The sequence below is a fragment of the Branchiostoma lanceolatum genome, chromosome 17, assembly GCF_035083965.1.
Source record: "Branchiostoma lanceolatum isolate klBraLanc5 chromosome 17, klBraLanc5.hap2, whole genome shotgun sequence".
NCBI lineage: Eukaryota > Metazoa > Chordata > Leptocardii > Amphioxiformes > Branchiostomatidae > Branchiostoma > Branchiostoma lanceolatum.
Genome location: NC_089738.1, coordinates 14,563,295 through 14,579,813, shown reverse-complemented (window position 1 = coordinate 14,579,813; position 16,519 = coordinate 14,563,295). Strand labels below are relative to the sequence as shown.

Below are 16,519 nucleotides of genomic sequence, written 5' to 3'. Positions count from 1 at the left end.
GGAAGAAGCAAAAGGGAGCGACGTCCCTCCGCCAGGTGCACCACCTGTTTTAGCTGCAATTCCTGTGTTCCCGCAAGGCGACGTCACAAGAGCGCTCCCGCCCACAACCTAACGTCAAACCCAGGCGCAACTTCGCATAAAGGTTTGGTCTCGAGGGAGGAAAGTTTCGTTACAACAAACATGATTGACAGAGGTTGCCAAGGTAGCTTCTTCTGTCGGGACTGTCTAGCGGAGTTCGTCAGCTTTTCAGGACTCTCGCTTCACGCCTTCGGGAACTGTCAGTTGGAAGGAGCAGCAGGAGCGGGGAAGGACCACAAAGTCAGCACACCCCGGGTTATATTCACAGACGAAGTTACCGTTCTGTAATGAGCAAGATACTGCTACAACAGAGACAGACTTTGTTATGTTATGTTTTGAAATACATCTCATGCATACCATGTGTAGGGATTATTTTGTGCGTCTTCCTTTACCTTGCAGTTGCTTGTATCTTTCGTACATGTGCAGTCATGTCGGCATTTTTGCTCTGGAATCTTACACACTCCAATTGTTCATTAAACATCACTGATTCCCTTCAACAAAGCTGTGGCACATTATTCATTGCATTTTAGTATTTTCGAAACAAAACCCCACCTTATACTCGTATTATATACTTACACTGTCAGAACATTGTCGTTGCAGAAGGGGATAAACGTCCATGTAGATCTTTATATGCTCTGCCTAGCCTTACACTGTATTACACGACTACAGACAAGCAGGCCCTTCCCCTTCATGATCACAACTTTTTCTCCAATAATGTTTCTACCAACAAGTCTTACATGCCTCTTTGCTTACAGTACAGCTCTGCATTTGCCACTTCCTCCAAACATCCAAACGTATGACCAGTCATGCGGGTATAAATACAACATAGCGATAGAAGCCCATGCTTTGCATTTCTTACGGGTCAAGTTCACTGATGTTTGTGGTAGCCATGAAAGAAAAAGAACAAAGGTGGTGCAAGACAGAAACAGGAGTGGACTGAAGTCCTGCATTGCTCCTAGGCTTATTACGACTAAAACGGCTGTTCTTATCACATGTAGTATTGTGCGTCTGTGTAACTGTCAACTTTTCTCGTTATCATAAAACAGAATAAACACCATTATGGTGCAAATACCAGAAACACGGTAGCGGTGTTGCTGTGTGACGAATCCGACACCGGATTAAGAGGAAAAGGTTTTCCGAAAAGATTAGTATGCTAAGTCAACACGTCATCAGGCAGGGTCTTTGTGTTGGAAGGTAATGTTGAAGGGATCAGACCTCTCCGCTGAAATGTTGATATTGGACGCCTTTTGAGTGCAGCCTCTTGAAAAGTGCTACAGCGCAGGAAAGCGCACGTCCCACTGAAAGGGCTGGTGTTTAAGTCTTTGTTGTCAGGTACAAATACAACAGGTGCGTCATTTCTGGACAGTTTGAGAGCAGGGGTTGAACCAAGTAGTGTCGTGGATTCCTTCCTGCGTAGGGATTTGATTTGAAGAAGACGGTTATTGAAAATCTGGGTTTACAGGGCAGCTTTTTCGACTCCAGTGCGCGAACATTTACCAGTGTATTCTGTAGGAAAACGTGGACGGATTCAGAGGTGGGACCGTGGGAAGTACTGCGTTCTGCAACAGGCAAATCCACAGTAGAGAAGAACGAAACGATAGACCGATCAGGTGGGACAAAACGCCGGAAGATGGAAGAAACCAAGACGGAATTTTAACTTTCTGAGCGGAAAGTTACAGTAACTTGTTGGTACAAGCAAACGTATTCCATTCAAAGCGAACAACAAAGCAATTGTAATCTTTAAACTACTTGTTGCATCTGACCGACTACGGGAGAAGAAAAAAAGTCTTCACTGACTTGACTTCGGCGGTATTTATAAGGACATTTGAGACGGAAGTAACAAGTTAAAGAGTTCTCAAGGCGCCATGTCAGGTCGTGTTGTTGACAGGCAGCCGAAAAAGGGCGGGAAGGGAGAGGAGAGTATGGAGCTGGTGACGTGGATGGGCCGGCCGCCGGACAAGCCCACCAACTGTCCCGCCGGCCTGGAGTACCTCACCAGCCTGGACAAGCTGCGCGTCGCACAGACTTTCGGGGCAGAAGGTAAGCTGGAAGAGAAATAATCTCCAAGCAGACCTATCGGCGGCAAGACAGTATCCATGACCAAAGGGCCAAAACAGTATCCAACTGGCCACCAGATACTGTTTTAGCCCTTTGGATACTGTCTTGCCACCGGTAGATCTGCTTGGAAATGGTAAATGTTAAAACAGTATCATCTTTGTCAATGAAGCATTTGTATGGTGCAAGAAGTCACGCACTGGGAGGGTTCGTGTGGATTCAACTAATGGTAAAGACAATTGTCTTAGAAAAACGGAATGGAAACCAGACTAACACTAAAATGGATGGTAACATACACATGGATATTCGCTGTTGCTAAAACATTTTCCGGTTGCGTGGAATATAATAAAAGGGTTCACTTCTTTCTTCTGAACATGTCAAACAGAAGCTTATAGATTTGATAGATTGAATATCTAAAAACAACAAGAACATTTAAATTTGTATCGTTCTTGGAACAATTTTGTATTTACCCATGGTCTTACGTTGTCGTGCTTAATGCGCCAATTCAAAACCACTGGCCGCATCGGCGGTGGGTGTTCTAATGACTTCCCCAAACACGCGGTAAATAGGACCTGTTGACTTGTCACCACGACAATGATGCTACATCAGTTACAGTCCAGACTTATAAGTTTCTGAGCTCGTTACTCGTTTTGTCGGATGGAGATTTACTTGGTTGCTAACAGATTTAGATACACACTGGTGACGCTGATAGTTAAACCACACACAACAGTGTTCTTGTTTGTGAAATGTTTGTGATGAAACCATGAAAGTTTAACTTTGATTAAGTCTTTATCGTGAAGATTCGTCCACTCCTTGTAGAAATTTTCAAATCAATCACTTCAAAAGTTTTATCTTGCAATAAAAGTGGTTTAAATTTGTCACTTCAAATAACATAAGAGAAGAAAAGTCGATTCTGTTTCCACAATTTTATTACGGTATGTCTAAAGATATTTTATACTCAGTTCTAAAACGAATCCTATACACGACAAGTCTGCTCTCGATAATACGACACGACTAGTCTGCTATAATATATTATATGAGAAAGGCAAAGGATATACCTATCAAATGAATGAGCAACTGAAGAATTGGTTGATTTCTGAAGTAATCACTTTTTCTGTCTTCCTCACAGGACCTGTTTGCAACTTTGAAAACAACAACTACGTCATCAAGAACGGCAGAGGCCAGCAGGTCTATTTTGCGTCTGAAGGTGAGGAACTAAAGCAAGCAGGCATTGGTCACAGAACGCGCAGATCACTTCATCAAGTTTAGACAAACACCATACTTTTGCGTCTTCTAAGTCATGATAAATGTTGGCGCAGTCTCCTCTTTCTTTAGCTCCCCCATGTATTGATTGCTATGCCAATTGAGACCATATGGCGCATGATCAAATATACTGCACTTGCAAAAGTTGTCATCTTAGCTTTACTGGGAGCGGCATGTAAAGGCAGGTACCGAGTAGTCAACCTCCGTACTTATCAACCCTGTGTCGACTATCATAACTATTTAGATAACTTTGATGTAGAGTGATGGATGTCACTCGAAACGTCCGGAAGTATCCCCATGCCTTGGCCAGTCGTAGATATTTAGATAGCTAAAACAAGTGTTAGACAAAACTTCAGCGGAGTGCTTTTCTAGTTACGGTCTAGTATACAAGTACAAATTTACAACACGTTCTTCCCTTGTTCCCAGAGACGAACTGTTTCTGCCGGCAGTGTTGCGGGCCTGCCCGTGCGTTCCACATGAGCCTGTACGACAAGCTGTCCCGGGAGGTGCTTCACCTGGTGCGGCCGGCGCGCTGCGACGCCTGCTGCTTCCCCTGCTGTCTCATGACGCTCACCGTCAAGACGGGCGACGAGGAGACGCTGGGATACGTCAAGCAGAAGTAGGCGGCACACATTGCCCTGTGTTTAAAGTAGCCGGTACCTGTTTGAAGCTAACCGAGAAGCCCTGAACTAGTTGCTGTACTGGCAACAGCACAAGATATGATGATGATAATGATGATAAGTTAGAATATCTAGATGACGAATTTTCAAAAACGTGTCGTTCAAGGCTTGGGATCTGTGGGTTATGTTATATTTACCATTGACGATTGTCAGTCTACATTTCAGCCCCCTGTGTCCTACAGTAAATGAAAGCTTTATCATGAAGTTGTTCAATTGGTGATGGAAACTTGCACACCATTTCCCCCAAAACGCCGAAAATGCTAACCACTGAAAGATGACGTAAAGTTTTACGTTTAGGTTCTGTATGTTAAGACTCGTCCTTCTGTCTCCGTTCTCAGGTGGAACATATTCCACGGGATCCTGGAGGTTCAGGACGCAGACAAGAAGCCCTGGTACCACATCCGGGGTCCTGCCTGTCCGTGCCGCTGCTTCAGTAACATGGAGTTCAAGGTATTCATCACACCGTATTTTTTCATGATATCAAACATACAAAGGTCTAACATTACAGTCGAGATGTCCACTAGACGCCTCCAACTGGTAGATGTTATTATTTTGTTAGTCATAGTAATTCTTGGGTACAGGACACGCGAAAAAGACCGTATAAATCAAACGACTTGTAGTCGAAATACAAGTTGTGAAACAGTAGTCAAGGATGACCCTTCTTACTGCTGTTAGGGCCCTGTCACACTTGCGCGTATATTCAAGTGGGCGTGAGTTGCGCGTTAACATTTTTTTGGTCTAAGTAAATTTTGTAGGGAGGAAGTTGTTTTCTACTTTGACCCACCGTTGTGCAGTCTAGTTATCAAACCAAAGAAATTACTTCTTCGGCTGCAAACTTAACCTAAACCAAAAAATGTTAATACGCAACTCATGTGGGCTTGTATATTCGCACAAGTGTGACAGGGGCTTTATCAACCATCACACGTACACATACAACCATACGTTTCCTGGCTTGATTGACATTGCATAGAGCACTGCCCTGATCATAAGCTGCTATCGACAAATTCCATGTAAATATCGTCTGTCTAGATCCTGTCCCTGGAGGAGGATAAGAAGGCTGTTGGGTCCATCGCTAAGCGGTGGGGAGGGCCGCAGGACAAGTACAACATGGACCACGAGAACTTCGAGATAGAATGTAAGTCTCCATTCTCAGACCATCAATTGCAAGCAAACCCTTTCACTATTACTCTGTAGGCTTGTCATCCATTGGATACAAAAGGCAAGTGTGCAGTTTCTATTGTCATACATGTACTTAATATCCTGTGTTACAAACATTCCATATAACACAATTAACTTAGAAGTCTGCCCATGTTCTTTATGTCATTATGACCAGTTCCATTTGAGGTGGATGTGAGGATGAAGGCAGTACTGTTGGGAGCCTGCTTCCTGGTTGTAAGTACACTTTATCATGTTAAGGTCGAGCTTATTGCAGTACCCTACCTACAAGTACTGCAAAATCATAACTTTTGTATCACTCTCCAAGGAGTCATAGTCCAACCAACTGTGATTCTGTTGTGACTCATTCCTGAAAGCAACAGCAGATAACTAGTATGTCAGTGCTTCATATCATACTTTATAAGTCATGTTCACAAGTGCATATCATAGGAGCTGTACAATGCACATGCATCACTGTATACATGTAATTTTCTCCCTTGGTTTTCACTGACACTGCTTGTCCTTTCCCCCCTACAGAACTACATGTATTTCGAGATGAGCTAAATAGAGACACAACATATTATCCACATCTCTGATGGGGACAGAGTTGAGTACACAGACTATTGAGGGTATCCTGAGTGTGAACAAGAAGGGCCCACATCACAGTACATAAGCTCAGCTGGGATGTAACTGTATAAAGAAAACCACTCACAGCCAGAAAGAGTATTCTGTTTTCTTTAATAGCCTTACAAGTTAATTACATTAGACACTGTTGTATATATACCTATCTACATTACATTTTCTTATTGTGTTTGTGTGAAGGTGCTTTAAATTTTGCAATTTGGATTTGAATGTATAAATTTGTTATTACAGTAGTACATGTATATTCTGCATGTTCAGATATTTGTACCACAATGTTTTATCATGACTTGGATTGTGTTCTATATATACACCTAGATAGATGTAATGAAATGTTATCATAATCTTCTCTCTGTGTCTTTGGTTTTACTGTGACTATCTAGTAATGACAGAGCATTGTTAAGTCTCTTCAGTGTCTCCGTCTGTCCTAGTGTGGTCATCATCTCTGCCACACTGGGCCCGACCTGCATGGAGAGGGCAAAGTTCAAAGTTTTTGATCTGGATATTATATTCATTTTCTATCATATATGTGTCTTTTTGTGATGGTTGCTTGGAACAAAACACATAAATTGCATACAAATCAATGAGAACCTGATTGTGACTTTTCCTTCTGTGATGATTAAAATTCATCTTCAAAAACAACAAGTCAGGTTATAATACGTACAGCACAACATCACTCACCCAAGACCACACACTATACATACCTGTCTGCCTGATAACACAAATCTCAGCATCTTCATCAGGGTACTGTATTTCACTGCCTGGTGGGTCTTGGATACATATCTCAGCTTGGATCCCAAACCCTCTGTTGTAAACTGGTCTGTGGACATGTCCTGTAATGCCTCATGGACTGTTCTGAGAACAGGGCTGGCATGACTAGTGATCATGACCAGTTTCTGTACAGTTATATTTGGCTGTCCCCACAGATATTGAAAGTCAGCAGAGACTAGATCACTCAATAATGTAAAGTGGCCCTAAAATGAAAAGGAAGACAAATATGTCAGAATCAACGACTACAAAGCTCTTCATTTTCCAGATAAACAAACAAGTCCAAAGTAACTGGTGAGGAAATAAACTATCAATGAAGATAACTGCAGCACTTACCATTCTCGTTTCCAAAACCCTCAAAATGTACTCATCTGGCAGGACAGAGAAGCCTGAAAATCTTGAGAAATGTAAACAGAAAAATTAGCATTTTCATTTTTGGCAGTAAATGAATGAATATCAAAAATAAACATGACTATTATCAAGCCTACCAAGGAGGTTTTCTAAATGGCAATTACATACCTACAATGTATTTTTTTTACAAATTTAGCCAAGCGTGTTTGTTTGCACCCCTACAAATAGAATACCCAGTTACCTTTCCCCATACTGCTGCACTAGAAGTTCCCTGAGGTTCTGTACTATGTGGTTCTGCCCGCCGTGTGTCCCAAACAGCCTGGCCAGGTGTTCCCTCTGGAACTCCTGTAACCTGTCCCAGTCCAGACGGGCAGGGTGCTCAACAACCCGGAATAGTGAGAACTGCAGAGTTACACACAGGAGTTACTACACACTTAAGTGTGCCTTAAATCTCTATAGAGAAACATAATACAGAGGTACACACAGGATACATCACACATCACATCACATCTCTCCAATATACACACAGGATAACAAGGTTATTCATTCACAACTAAGATATTAATTTTTATACAATCACAGCCGACATTTCGGTGACCGTCTTTCACTTTCCTCAAGGCAATACTGACTGGGTCTATTTTGTCTGTGATATATGTTTATCTTGGTTGTCAATAAATAAGTTTGTTAGCTTTTCCAACCTGAGGAAATCATTGAAAGTGGTACACATAGGAGTTACTACACACTTAAGTGTACCTCAACTCTCTATAGAGAAACATACATGTAATTGTAATTCAATGATAAACACCAGCACAAGAGAAAACGTGCACTACATGCCATTTTGGGGCATATCAAAAACATTAACCACAGAAACAATGTCTCTTGGCTCCTCCAATATTCCACTTACAAAATAAGACGCTTCACTATAAGTTTAAGACAGGAAACTTGTACTAGTAATACCTCAGCCACCATATCTTCCAAAGTTTTGACTTTCTTGTTGTCATGGAAACCTGCCCCACAGAACGTGATGAAGTTCAACACTGCTTGCGGAACGTATCCCTTCTCCTGATGAAAATAAAGACTGGTCATTCCTCAACATTTTCAAATTTCACCATCATTATTACAAGAACCATCATCTAATGCTAATTTTCACTTTGGTTATTAGAATCACAGCAAAAATGTTTTGCACAAGACTAGGTAATGGTGTCATAATGATGGGAATAGTGCACAGGTAAACTGTAACAGAAATCTTAAATCAAATTTAAAGTGGTCACCTTAAAACGTACATAATCTCAGTGTCTGAGGGTTAGGCCATGTATCTATGACAAATGGGAGAAAACTGCTCCCCTCTAAGATGTTGAACTTACCCGGAAGTGGTTGGCAAAGATGTCTCCTTGTCTTTTGGAAAGTTTTGTACCGTCTCTGCAGTGTAACAAGTCTCAAAAACATTACAAATATAGATTCATACATTCAAATAAATCAAATGAAACCCCTGACAAAGTGTCATGAGTGCCATGTATCTTGGCGTGTGTCAGCAATGGAGTATATATTCTTGACACCAATCTTGTTCTACATCATCAACATCATCGGTCCTCCTCTTCAAGGTGCAGCAACCATTACATACACATGGACAACTGTTCTACAACCATAACATACACATAGACAACTGATGATGTAGCCTTTACTGCGGTATGCAAAGCCAGGTCAACATACTAGTAGATGCAAACACAGAACAAGAGTAATATCATGTTAAGCCAACATATTCAGTGCAAGACACATGCACAGAAGGACATTTAAAAGTAAAGAAAGTTTCTGTACTTGTTAACCAGAAGAGGGAGATGTGCAAACTGTGGAGGAGTCCAGCCAAATGCTTGGTACAGCATGAGGTGCTTCCCAGTGGAGATCAGCCATTCCTGAAAGGGAATTAGTCACAAATCAGTGTTGTAACCTTTTTGTCCATACTGCCTAATAATAATTGCAGCATTCATAGTCCAGTGTAGCGCATAAAGTCAAGTGGTTAGTGACCCTGCCTCTGGATTAAGAAGCTTCGAATCCTGGCTGTGTCGCTCACCTAACATGCACATTACTGGAAAGGGTCATAGTCCCTAGGAGAGGATGTTAAGCTGTGGTACACTCTTTGTTGTGCTTGTCAAAAAGAGCTAGGGGAATTTTCCTGGTACAATTAACCTGTAAATATTGTATATAGCATCTGTCTTCTCTGACCTAGGAAGAATAGCTCTTCATGACTTCAGTAAACTGGTAGGTAAGAGATCACAGTCACTTCTAAAAAACTAATAACAGTGCCCCCACCTGTCCCCTGAGAACATGGGAGATCTCCATGAGGTGGTCGTCCACCACGTTAGCCAGGTGGTAGGTGGGGAAACCATCTCCCTTCAGAATCACCTGGATAAACACAACAGAGAACGGGGTAAGATTAAGACTGGAGATATGGCTACCCAGATGATACAACTTCTTGTGGGAGAAGAAAAGCTCACTGATACACTAGCTTGATACAGAATAGATCTAACGTAGACTGAAATGAAAACAATGCAGAAATGTAACTTTAGATAAAATATAATTGGTTCACCAGAATTATGGTGAGTGTATGAAAGACATATATCACAAGTGTTCTGAGCAACAGATAGTTCATAGACAAACTTCTATTGTTGTTTCGTTGTTGTAATGTGTTCTATTGTACTATATCAACTCCCAGTAACAGAAGGAAGACAGAAAGAATTGTAGACTTACAGGGTCCCCTTCCACACTGGCCACATCATGTCTGGTGACCCCAAACACCAAGTCAGTAAAGGGCTTGGCATTGTCCTCCAGCTAGGAAAAAAAACCCAACATTTGTTAACAATTCTGATCACCTCACAGCTATTACAGTTGTGTCCGGGGCCCCATGTGACAGTAGAGCAGTAGTCACACCACTGAGTTGGGCTCGCCTGGTTAACACTCACTCACTCACTCACTCACTCACTCACTCACTCACTCACTCACTCACTCACTCACTCACTCACTCACTCACTCACTCACTCACTCACTCACTCACTCACTCACTCACTCACTCACTCAATATCCGGTTTATCGTCTATCGTTCCCCATCCCAATCCCTCGCCTGTGTTCCCTGCTGGCGTTAAATACAACAGAAATGAATAAAAGTTTTCAACACTTCAGATCAACATGTATTACTTTTTTAAAAATAATTGAACATGTGCAAAAAATAGACATGAAGTTGTTGGATTCCTGTGTCTTCTGTAGTAAGACATGAAGCACAGAGGATGTGATTTAATTTGTCTTGCTCACCTTAAATCTGACGACATGTGGAACCCCATCCTCCAACCTCCTCCTGCATTCCTGCTGAGACAGCTGCCTGCACCTGTTGTCATAGCGAGGCACCTCCTTCCTCCTGGCAGCCTCCTTACGTAACAGCTCCAGACGGTGGGGGGTACAGAAGCAGTGATATGCTGCACCCCTCTAGGGACAACATGTCAATAGTGCTCTTCAAGCTCAAGAAAAACATGATGTTTTCTAGCTGCTGAAATATACAGTAGTGAGGAAAACTGGAATCTCTCCTTAATATCGAGTACAATACAAAATAAATTTTAAATACACTCTTATTTACAGATTTTTTTCCTAAAAACAAATTGCATCGAAAAGAGCGTCCATAACTAATTCCAAAATATATCCTTTTCTTCCATTCCTACAAGGACATTATAATGTCCTTGATTCCTACCTCAATGAGCCATTGTGTCTTTTCCTTGTAGATGTGAACCCTTTCAGACTGTGAGAGAAAAGAAGTATCATTGTTATTTTGAGTGTACATTGTGTATTACTTAATGCTTACTAGTAATCAAACAGGGTTCTTTTAAGATGCTCTTAAAATGGAGAGAGACTATTGGAAGAATTGGAAGACACACATACCTGACGATAAGGTCCATATTTTCCACCCTTGGTTGGTCCTAGAATCATGACAAAACTATCAGTCATTTGTATTCACAATGTTACTGGCTCATCATCTAATATGGTCTTATCCATGGACAACATTGGCATCGGTTACAACACTGACATATTGGATGGGATGCTGTCTTTGCTGGAGATGTCAGCTTGTTTAACCTTTAGCACTCTGAAACTTTCGAAGTAGCTGTTTGGCACAGAATTCCCTATTGGTTACAGAGTAACTACAGTAGTAGACAGCAGGGAGAAGGTTAAGGAGACAGAGCAGGAGGATCCTTATGAGCTGCTCACCCTCATCCGGCTGCAGCCCCGCCCACCTCAGCATCTCCTCCAGACTCTCCTCAAAACCGGGGACCAGCCTGGTCTGGGGAGGGGGCAAATGGGAAGATATAAAATCATGTAAATGGCATTTCCTTAAAAGAAATCTTCAGTTTGCCCAATATAAATTCATGTAATTGGTTCCGGAAACCATAACATTAACCACAATCACAATTATAAATAAAGTTTTGTACAGCTAATATCACTCAACACAACAATCACTAGTCAATTACAGTGACAAAAGTAAACTTTACGATGTTCTGTCATACTCATGGACATAGTTTTAGTTTAGTGACCATAAATACATTGTCAGAGGTAACCTACCCGGTCTGTATCTTCTATCCTGAGGACGAAGCTACCATTGTGTGCCTTGGCAAACAGGAAGTTATACAGGGCTGTCCGCAGGCCGCCCAGGTGTAGCATCCCAGTCGGGCTGGGTGCAAATCTGACCCGGACATCTGAGCATGACTGTAGTGCACGGCTGCAGCATATCTGTCTGACTGGGTGGGGTCCCAGAGAGCTATGCAGCGGTATCTTCAACAGCAGACGCATTGTTTCTGAGAAACAGTTGACCTTTCTTGAAAACAAAACAATTTTAATGTTAGCAAGCTCAAAGAAGTCTGACAGAGAATTGTTGTATCTTGATGTTTCAATATATTAATGCCTCTCAGCCTCTGGCTATTGACAGGATGGTCCAGTCAACTGTGGAAATATTTGCACTGTTGACAGGATGATCCTGACATGTACAATGAGCAACACACCTACTTTACCTAACCAGCACACCTATTGTACGTGTCGGCCATGGTATGACAGGATCATCCTGTCAATAGTCACTTCCAAAAAATATGTGATCTTTCTCAAGAAAACAAAACAAGTCTATCAACATATATAATAATCAAGCCCTAAGAAGTACTAGACTGAAGACATCACCTAGCGTTACAACGTACAAAAGGGGCACATTGAATTAAAAAGTATAATTGAGACACCCGAGTGACATCATTGAAGCGTGGTAGACAACTTTCTGTCATAAAATATTGCTAAAATCCATTAATCTAGCATGTAAACACACATACATTGTGATGAACAACAAACCATGTGTCGAAAGAATCATTTTGCAGCACGTCGTAAAAACAGCTGTCGTAATTGCATCGCCGTTATCTACAATGAAATGTCGTTTTAGATGCTAACAAAATTCAAATTAAACATCAAAAATCACATCGTATTAAAAAAAATACAGTTTTCTTCGAAAAATGGACAGAATTTATATGTTCCTTAACACTAATAAGAGCTTTAATCATCCCTAAATCCTAGTAGACTGTTCCAAACGTTACCGTAACACGGGCTGGTCCAGGGGCGAAAGGTCAAGCGGTGGCGAAGGGACAAGAACACAGAAAAGATGGTAAAAGTTCTGCTTTATTAAGCCCTGTTGACGCAAATCATGCTCGTAGGTCCATAAAAGCTAGTGCACTTACCTTCACGTCTTTGTGGATACATTGTGTAAAACGTGCAGGTCTTGCATAAGCTGTAATTAGGTCTGACTCATCGGTCAAACTGGGTGACGAAACTTCGGGAAGCGAACCAGAGCTGAACTGACCTCGTGTGAGCACGCAACACTGTCTTGCGTCCTGTCTTGTCGTGTTGGAGACATAGAAATGGCGCAGAATTACCCAAATGTACCACAAAAGCAGCAGGGTTTCATCGATAGTCAGAGACCAGTAAGTACAAAGTATGGGGTAGCGTCGACGTTGTGTGAAAGGAAGGGGGAGGGGGGCATATTCTCCATAATTTGTCATTCATGATGAAAGAAAATAATAATAATAATAAAAGGTTTCTAGCGTTGAATGTTTCAAGTTGATTATATATTTGTTGATTTACAGGCGAGTACCATGATTGTGGTGGGTCTCGGTGTAGCTGCAGCAGCATTCACTGGTAAAGTTACTTCCATTATCCACTTTCATAAACTTGAGGTAACGTTACCCCTTGCAAGGAACAATAGAGGCGAGCAGAGGATAGACAATACTGGCTGTGAATGACTGGAATGCGCTACCGCAGTCAGTGGTTGAATCAAAAACTACTGTTGCCTCCATTATTCACACAGAATTTAAGTGTATCATTGGGAACTGTCAGGGTGGATGGTCAGAGTTGGACCATAAATTTGTCAAGTCAGACCATGGCTAGTCAGGCCAAGTAGGACCAACACCTTGGTCAAGTCCTAACCCTGACAATTGTCACTGGCATTGGTCTGAGTTGACTGATTCCAGTACGAAGTCGCACTGAACTGGATTGAGATGAACGACAAGCTATGATGAGTATGGATTGAATAAGAAATACATCATGTACAAGCAGTAACAAATTGGCAATACACTGTGGTTGGATAGGATACTAGTATGTAACATTATCGCTTATTTGAAATCTTAATGCTAATGAATGTAAGAAATATATTTTCAGAATGTGTGAAGTTGAACATGATAGGATAACAAAGAATCCGATGAGAGTGGTTCTTCCTTTGCTGCTGTGATTTAGTGTACTTTCATACCTGCAGCTCGAGCAGCCATTCGGTGGTCCAAGCCATTGATGGAGAGTGCCAAGAAGTTTGAGAAGGCCGTACCGGTGAGTAACAACTACATTTTGTATGTTTGTTGTGGTCTATACTGACTTTAACTCTTTTGTTGTTTTAGAAAACACCTGATATCAAATGTGAAAATTCCTAACTTTTACGAACTATTTCTTCATCCCAGCTGTTAAACAGTCACTACTACAGAGGAGGGTTTGACCCGAAGATGACCAAGAGAGAAGCAGCACTTATATTAGGAGTCAGGTAGGTAACACAACATAGCCATACAAATGTCAGTATATCAATATCCTTCAAACAGAAACTCAGGTCTCAAGACAAAAGTTGATTTGTTCCCGAAAATTACCTACAACAAATCAAAATGTTGTATGGACAGATCTTTCTGTGTCATCTACAAATGACCTGCGGCGGTACACCTGTTTTGTCATGCCATCCATTTTTATGGAGAAGTTCAATAAATGAATAAATAAATAAACAATGCTGGAAAGATTAGATGAAACACAAATGAGTGAATGTATTTTGTTTTTATTTCCAGTCCATCAGCTAATGTAAAGAAGATGCGAGAGTCACACAGGAGAATCATGCTGCTCAACCACCCAGACAGAGGTGAGACTATGTGGGATTTATCATTCCGTGTTCATGTACCTGCTTTTTATACTACTAGTACCTGTATTGTTAGAAACTGAAACTTTGCTGACTTTTGCACATCTGTCAGAAAAAACATTGCAGTTTCCTAACTTTCCTTTGAGAAAAATATTGCAGTTTTAACATCAAGAAAATGAAAGTTGAAAGAGTACTGAAAAGACTAATCATGGTCTGTTTTTTCCTGAATGTCAGGTGGATCACCTTATCTGGCTGCAAAGATAAATGAGGCGAAAGATCTCTTAGAGGGAGGCAGTACCAAAGGCCCACTACGGTGATCCTACAATAAGAGTTAACATGGAATGGTCTTCCATGGCGTTTCTTGCCAACTTGGGATCCCATTCTATTCATCTATAAACACTGTACAGTTCAAATCTGTGTCATGTTATATGTTCATGTTGGTCCTCACTGACAGAGGAAGCTGAGGTATCAAAATAACATAGTCCTTAAACCAGATTGTAATCCTTTGAAGTTTTAAATGTTAAATGTTAACACATTACAGTTTAAATGTAACTCAGCACCAGGGAATCTAATATTGTAAAAGATCATGAGCGAGTACTACAAACATTGTACACTCAATTGAAGATAACTTTTGACAAATATTTAAACACAACACGCAACAAAAGAGTTTGCTACTCTGGGGAGTTTTCAAGATGAAAATAAGTTGTTACATAGAAAATGGCTCTGGTCATGATCATCCAATGGACCACTTACCATCGGAAAATACATTCTTGTACATCTATACAAACTTAAATGAACAGTTTTGTAACTTGAATGGAGGAAGGAGTTTCATGTTGATGAAAGATCATTTGTAAATAGTCCTTGATACATGTAACGAACTGTGTATAGCTGAATCAACTGCCAGTGGCTTACAATGTTATATGTTAAATCATGAAGGGCAGTTATATCGACTACCGTATACAGACTGATATACAGGTACAGATGCTACAAATAAAATGTGTCATACTGTTACCTTAATGTCTCGAGGGTCATTTGTATCAACATGTACTGAGGCCAACATTTCTTTTTATTTTATTTGGACTTAAACCACATGAGATGGTTAGTGCATTTTTGCATACCCTGCAATAATGACATGAAGAACAAGTGGCAGTCCATAAACACTGTTGACTAACAGACACACAATTGCTGCCTGAAATATGATCTCCATTGTTCATGGGGGTAGTAAATAGGCTGGGAACAGATTTGTAAAGACAAAGAATGGGGAAGTATTTTCAGGAACAGTAGCATTCTCCTCAAGATAGACATTCTACTTCCTCAAATGGTGATACATTACACGTGCATATATCTAATCGCACAATCTAGGATAAAGTAATCAGACAAAGATTGCTGTCATAAGAAGTATATGACTCCTGTTGCAATTGTCTCATTCATCTTTGAGGTCTGTAATGTATATGGGTTGACAGATCTTTCAAGGCCGACTAACTTGGGGATGCATGTAGGTTATTCTCCAATCAGAGGTTTCGGTCAAGAGGGCTCTCCCTCGTTAAAAATCGCGGCCAGTCTTAGCCCTCTTGACCGAAACCTTGGGTGTACATGTAGGTTACGCTTGTGTTGAGGCTAACCAAGACGGTCCTCAAGTTACAAGAAGTCGCAAAAGTTCCGCTTTCTATAGTTCCTGAAAGATAATATGAAGAGGTCACTTAAGTTCCACCTTTCACAGTCGCTGAACAATGCTTCACATCACAAGAGAGATGACTCTGTCCAACCCTACATATTCTACAGCATAAGGACTGCCCCTTACACCGCGGTGTAAAATGTTATGATCATTTGATGTGTGAGTCTGAGAGCATTTGGAATAAAGTTACAAGCTTAGAATGACAGTACACACGTAGTTAAAGACACCATCCTAAGGCATCGTAATATCTGTGGCGTTTCTGAATCTTCTCCAAGATCCGAACAGGTTACGCAATACGCGTACGCCTTGGGGTTCCCCCTTTTCTTTATCGGCCCCTTGGAGGAAGCTATATATCAAATTTCAGGAACTTTTCATCGCATATCGCACGTACAGGTGCTTCCAAGTTGT

General features: G+C 41.2%; 3 protein-coding genes across 6 annotated transcripts; 2 read left to right on the top strand and 1 right to left on the bottom strand.

Annotated features, from left to right (window-relative positions):
• The first annotated feature begins 669 nt into the window (after positions 1-669).
• LOC136422636 (phospholipid scramblase 2-like) lies at positions 670-6,454 on the top strand. The gene is made up of 7 exons (XM_066410465.1): positions 670-2,118; positions 3,263-3,340; positions 3,823-4,015; positions 4,415-4,526; positions 5,106-5,211; positions 5,410-5,468; positions 5,769-6,454. Exons 1-7 carry the CDS (start codon positions 1,944-1,946, stop codon positions 5,793-5,795), a joined length of 750 nt encoding a protein of 249 aa, XP_066266562.1. The 5' UTR covers positions 670-1,943; the 3' UTR covers positions 5,796-6,454.
• Positions 5,953-12,403, bottom strand: LOC136422628 (nondiscriminating glutamyl-tRNA synthetase EARS2, mitochondrial-like). Of its 3 annotated transcripts, none has more exons than XM_066410456.1 (15): positions 12,354-12,403; positions 11,586-11,838; positions 11,235-11,307; positions 10,911-10,948; positions 10,723-10,770; positions 10,293-10,463; positions 9,735-9,815; positions 9,297-9,389; positions 8,805-8,899; positions 8,354-8,408; positions 7,947-8,051; positions 7,231-7,391; positions 6,975-7,035; positions 6,575-6,844; positions 5,953-6,334 (listed from the first exon to the last, which is right to left on the bottom strand). In XM_066410456.1, exons 2-15 carry the CDS (start codon positions 11,811-11,813, stop codon positions 6,209-6,211), a joined length of 1,605 nt encoding a protein of 534 aa, XP_066266553.1. In that variant the 5' UTR covers positions 11,814-11,838; positions 12,354-12,403; the 3' UTR covers positions 5,953-6,208. The 3 variants fall into 3 exon arrangements, with proteins under 3 accessions (XP_066266553.1, XP_066266552.1, XP_066266551.1); XM_066410455.1 differs by having other exon boundaries at positions 12,335-12,392; XM_066410454.1 differs by lacking the exon at positions 12,354-12,403 and adding an exon at positions 12,192-12,285.
• A 168-nt stretch (positions 12,404-12,571) lies between these two features.
• LOC136422642 (mitochondrial import inner membrane translocase subunit TIM14-like) lies at positions 12,572-15,447 on the top strand. Of its 2 annotated transcripts, none has more exons than XM_066410472.1 (6): positions 12,572-12,660; positions 13,139-13,190; positions 13,804-13,871; positions 14,000-14,079; positions 14,369-14,439; positions 14,671-15,447. In XM_066410472.1, the coding sequence occupies exons 1-6, from the start codon at positions 12,658-12,660 to the stop codon at positions 14,751-14,753; spliced, it is 357 nt and encodes a 118-aa protein (XP_066266569.1). In that variant the 5' UTR covers positions 12,572-12,657; the 3' UTR covers positions 14,754-15,447. The 2 variants fall into 2 exon arrangements, with proteins under 2 accessions (XP_066266569.1, XP_066266568.1); XM_066410471.1 differs by lacking the exon at positions 12,572-12,660 and adding an exon at positions 12,712-12,976.
• The last annotated feature ends 1,072 nt before the right edge of the window (positions 15,448-16,519 follow it).

What these genes read in the sequence shown, in the direction of transcription:
- LOC136422628 (XM_066410455.1), bottom strand. Translation starts at nt 12,372, where the DNA reads ATGATTCTTTCGACACATGGTTTGTTGTTCATCACAAT. An exon ending in CCCATGTTCTCAGGGGACAG is followed by an intron (nt 8,900 to 9,296) that starts GTGGGGGCACTG and finishes ATTCCCTTTCAG; the next exon opens with GAATGGCTGATCTCCACTGG. An exon ending in TCTTTGCCAACCACTTCCGG is followed by an intron (nt 8,052 to 8,353) that starts GTAAGTTCAACA and finishes TATTTTCATCAG; the next exon opens with GAGAAGGGATACGTTCCGCA.
- LOC136422642 (XM_066410471.1), top strand. Translation starts at nt 12,914, where the DNA reads ATGGCGCAGAATTACCCAAATGTACCACAAAAGCAGCAGGGTTTCATC. An exon ending in AGCTGCAGCAGCATTCACTG is followed by an intron (nt 13,191 to 13,803) that starts GTAAAGTTACTT and finishes TCATACCTGCAG; the next exon opens with CTCGAGCAGCCATTCGGTGG. An exon ending in GCTCAACCACCCAGACAGAG is followed by an intron (nt 14,440 to 14,670) that starts GTGAGACTATGT and finishes CCTGAATGTCAG; the next exon opens with GTGGATCACCTTATCTGGCT.
- LOC136422636 (XM_066410465.1), top strand. Translation starts at nt 1,944, where the DNA reads ATGTCAGGTCGTGTTGTTGACAGGCAGCCGAAAAAGGGCGGGAAGGGA. An exon ending in ACAGACTTTCGGGGCAGAAG is followed by an intron (nt 2,119 to 3,262) that starts GTAAGCTGGAAG and finishes TCTTCCTCACAG; the next exon opens with GACCTGTTTGCAACTTTGAA. An exon ending in TGGGAGCCTGCTTCCTGGTT is followed by an intron (nt 5,469 to 5,768) that starts GTAAGTACACTT and finishes TCCCCCCTACAG; the next exon opens with AACTACATGTATTTCGAGAT.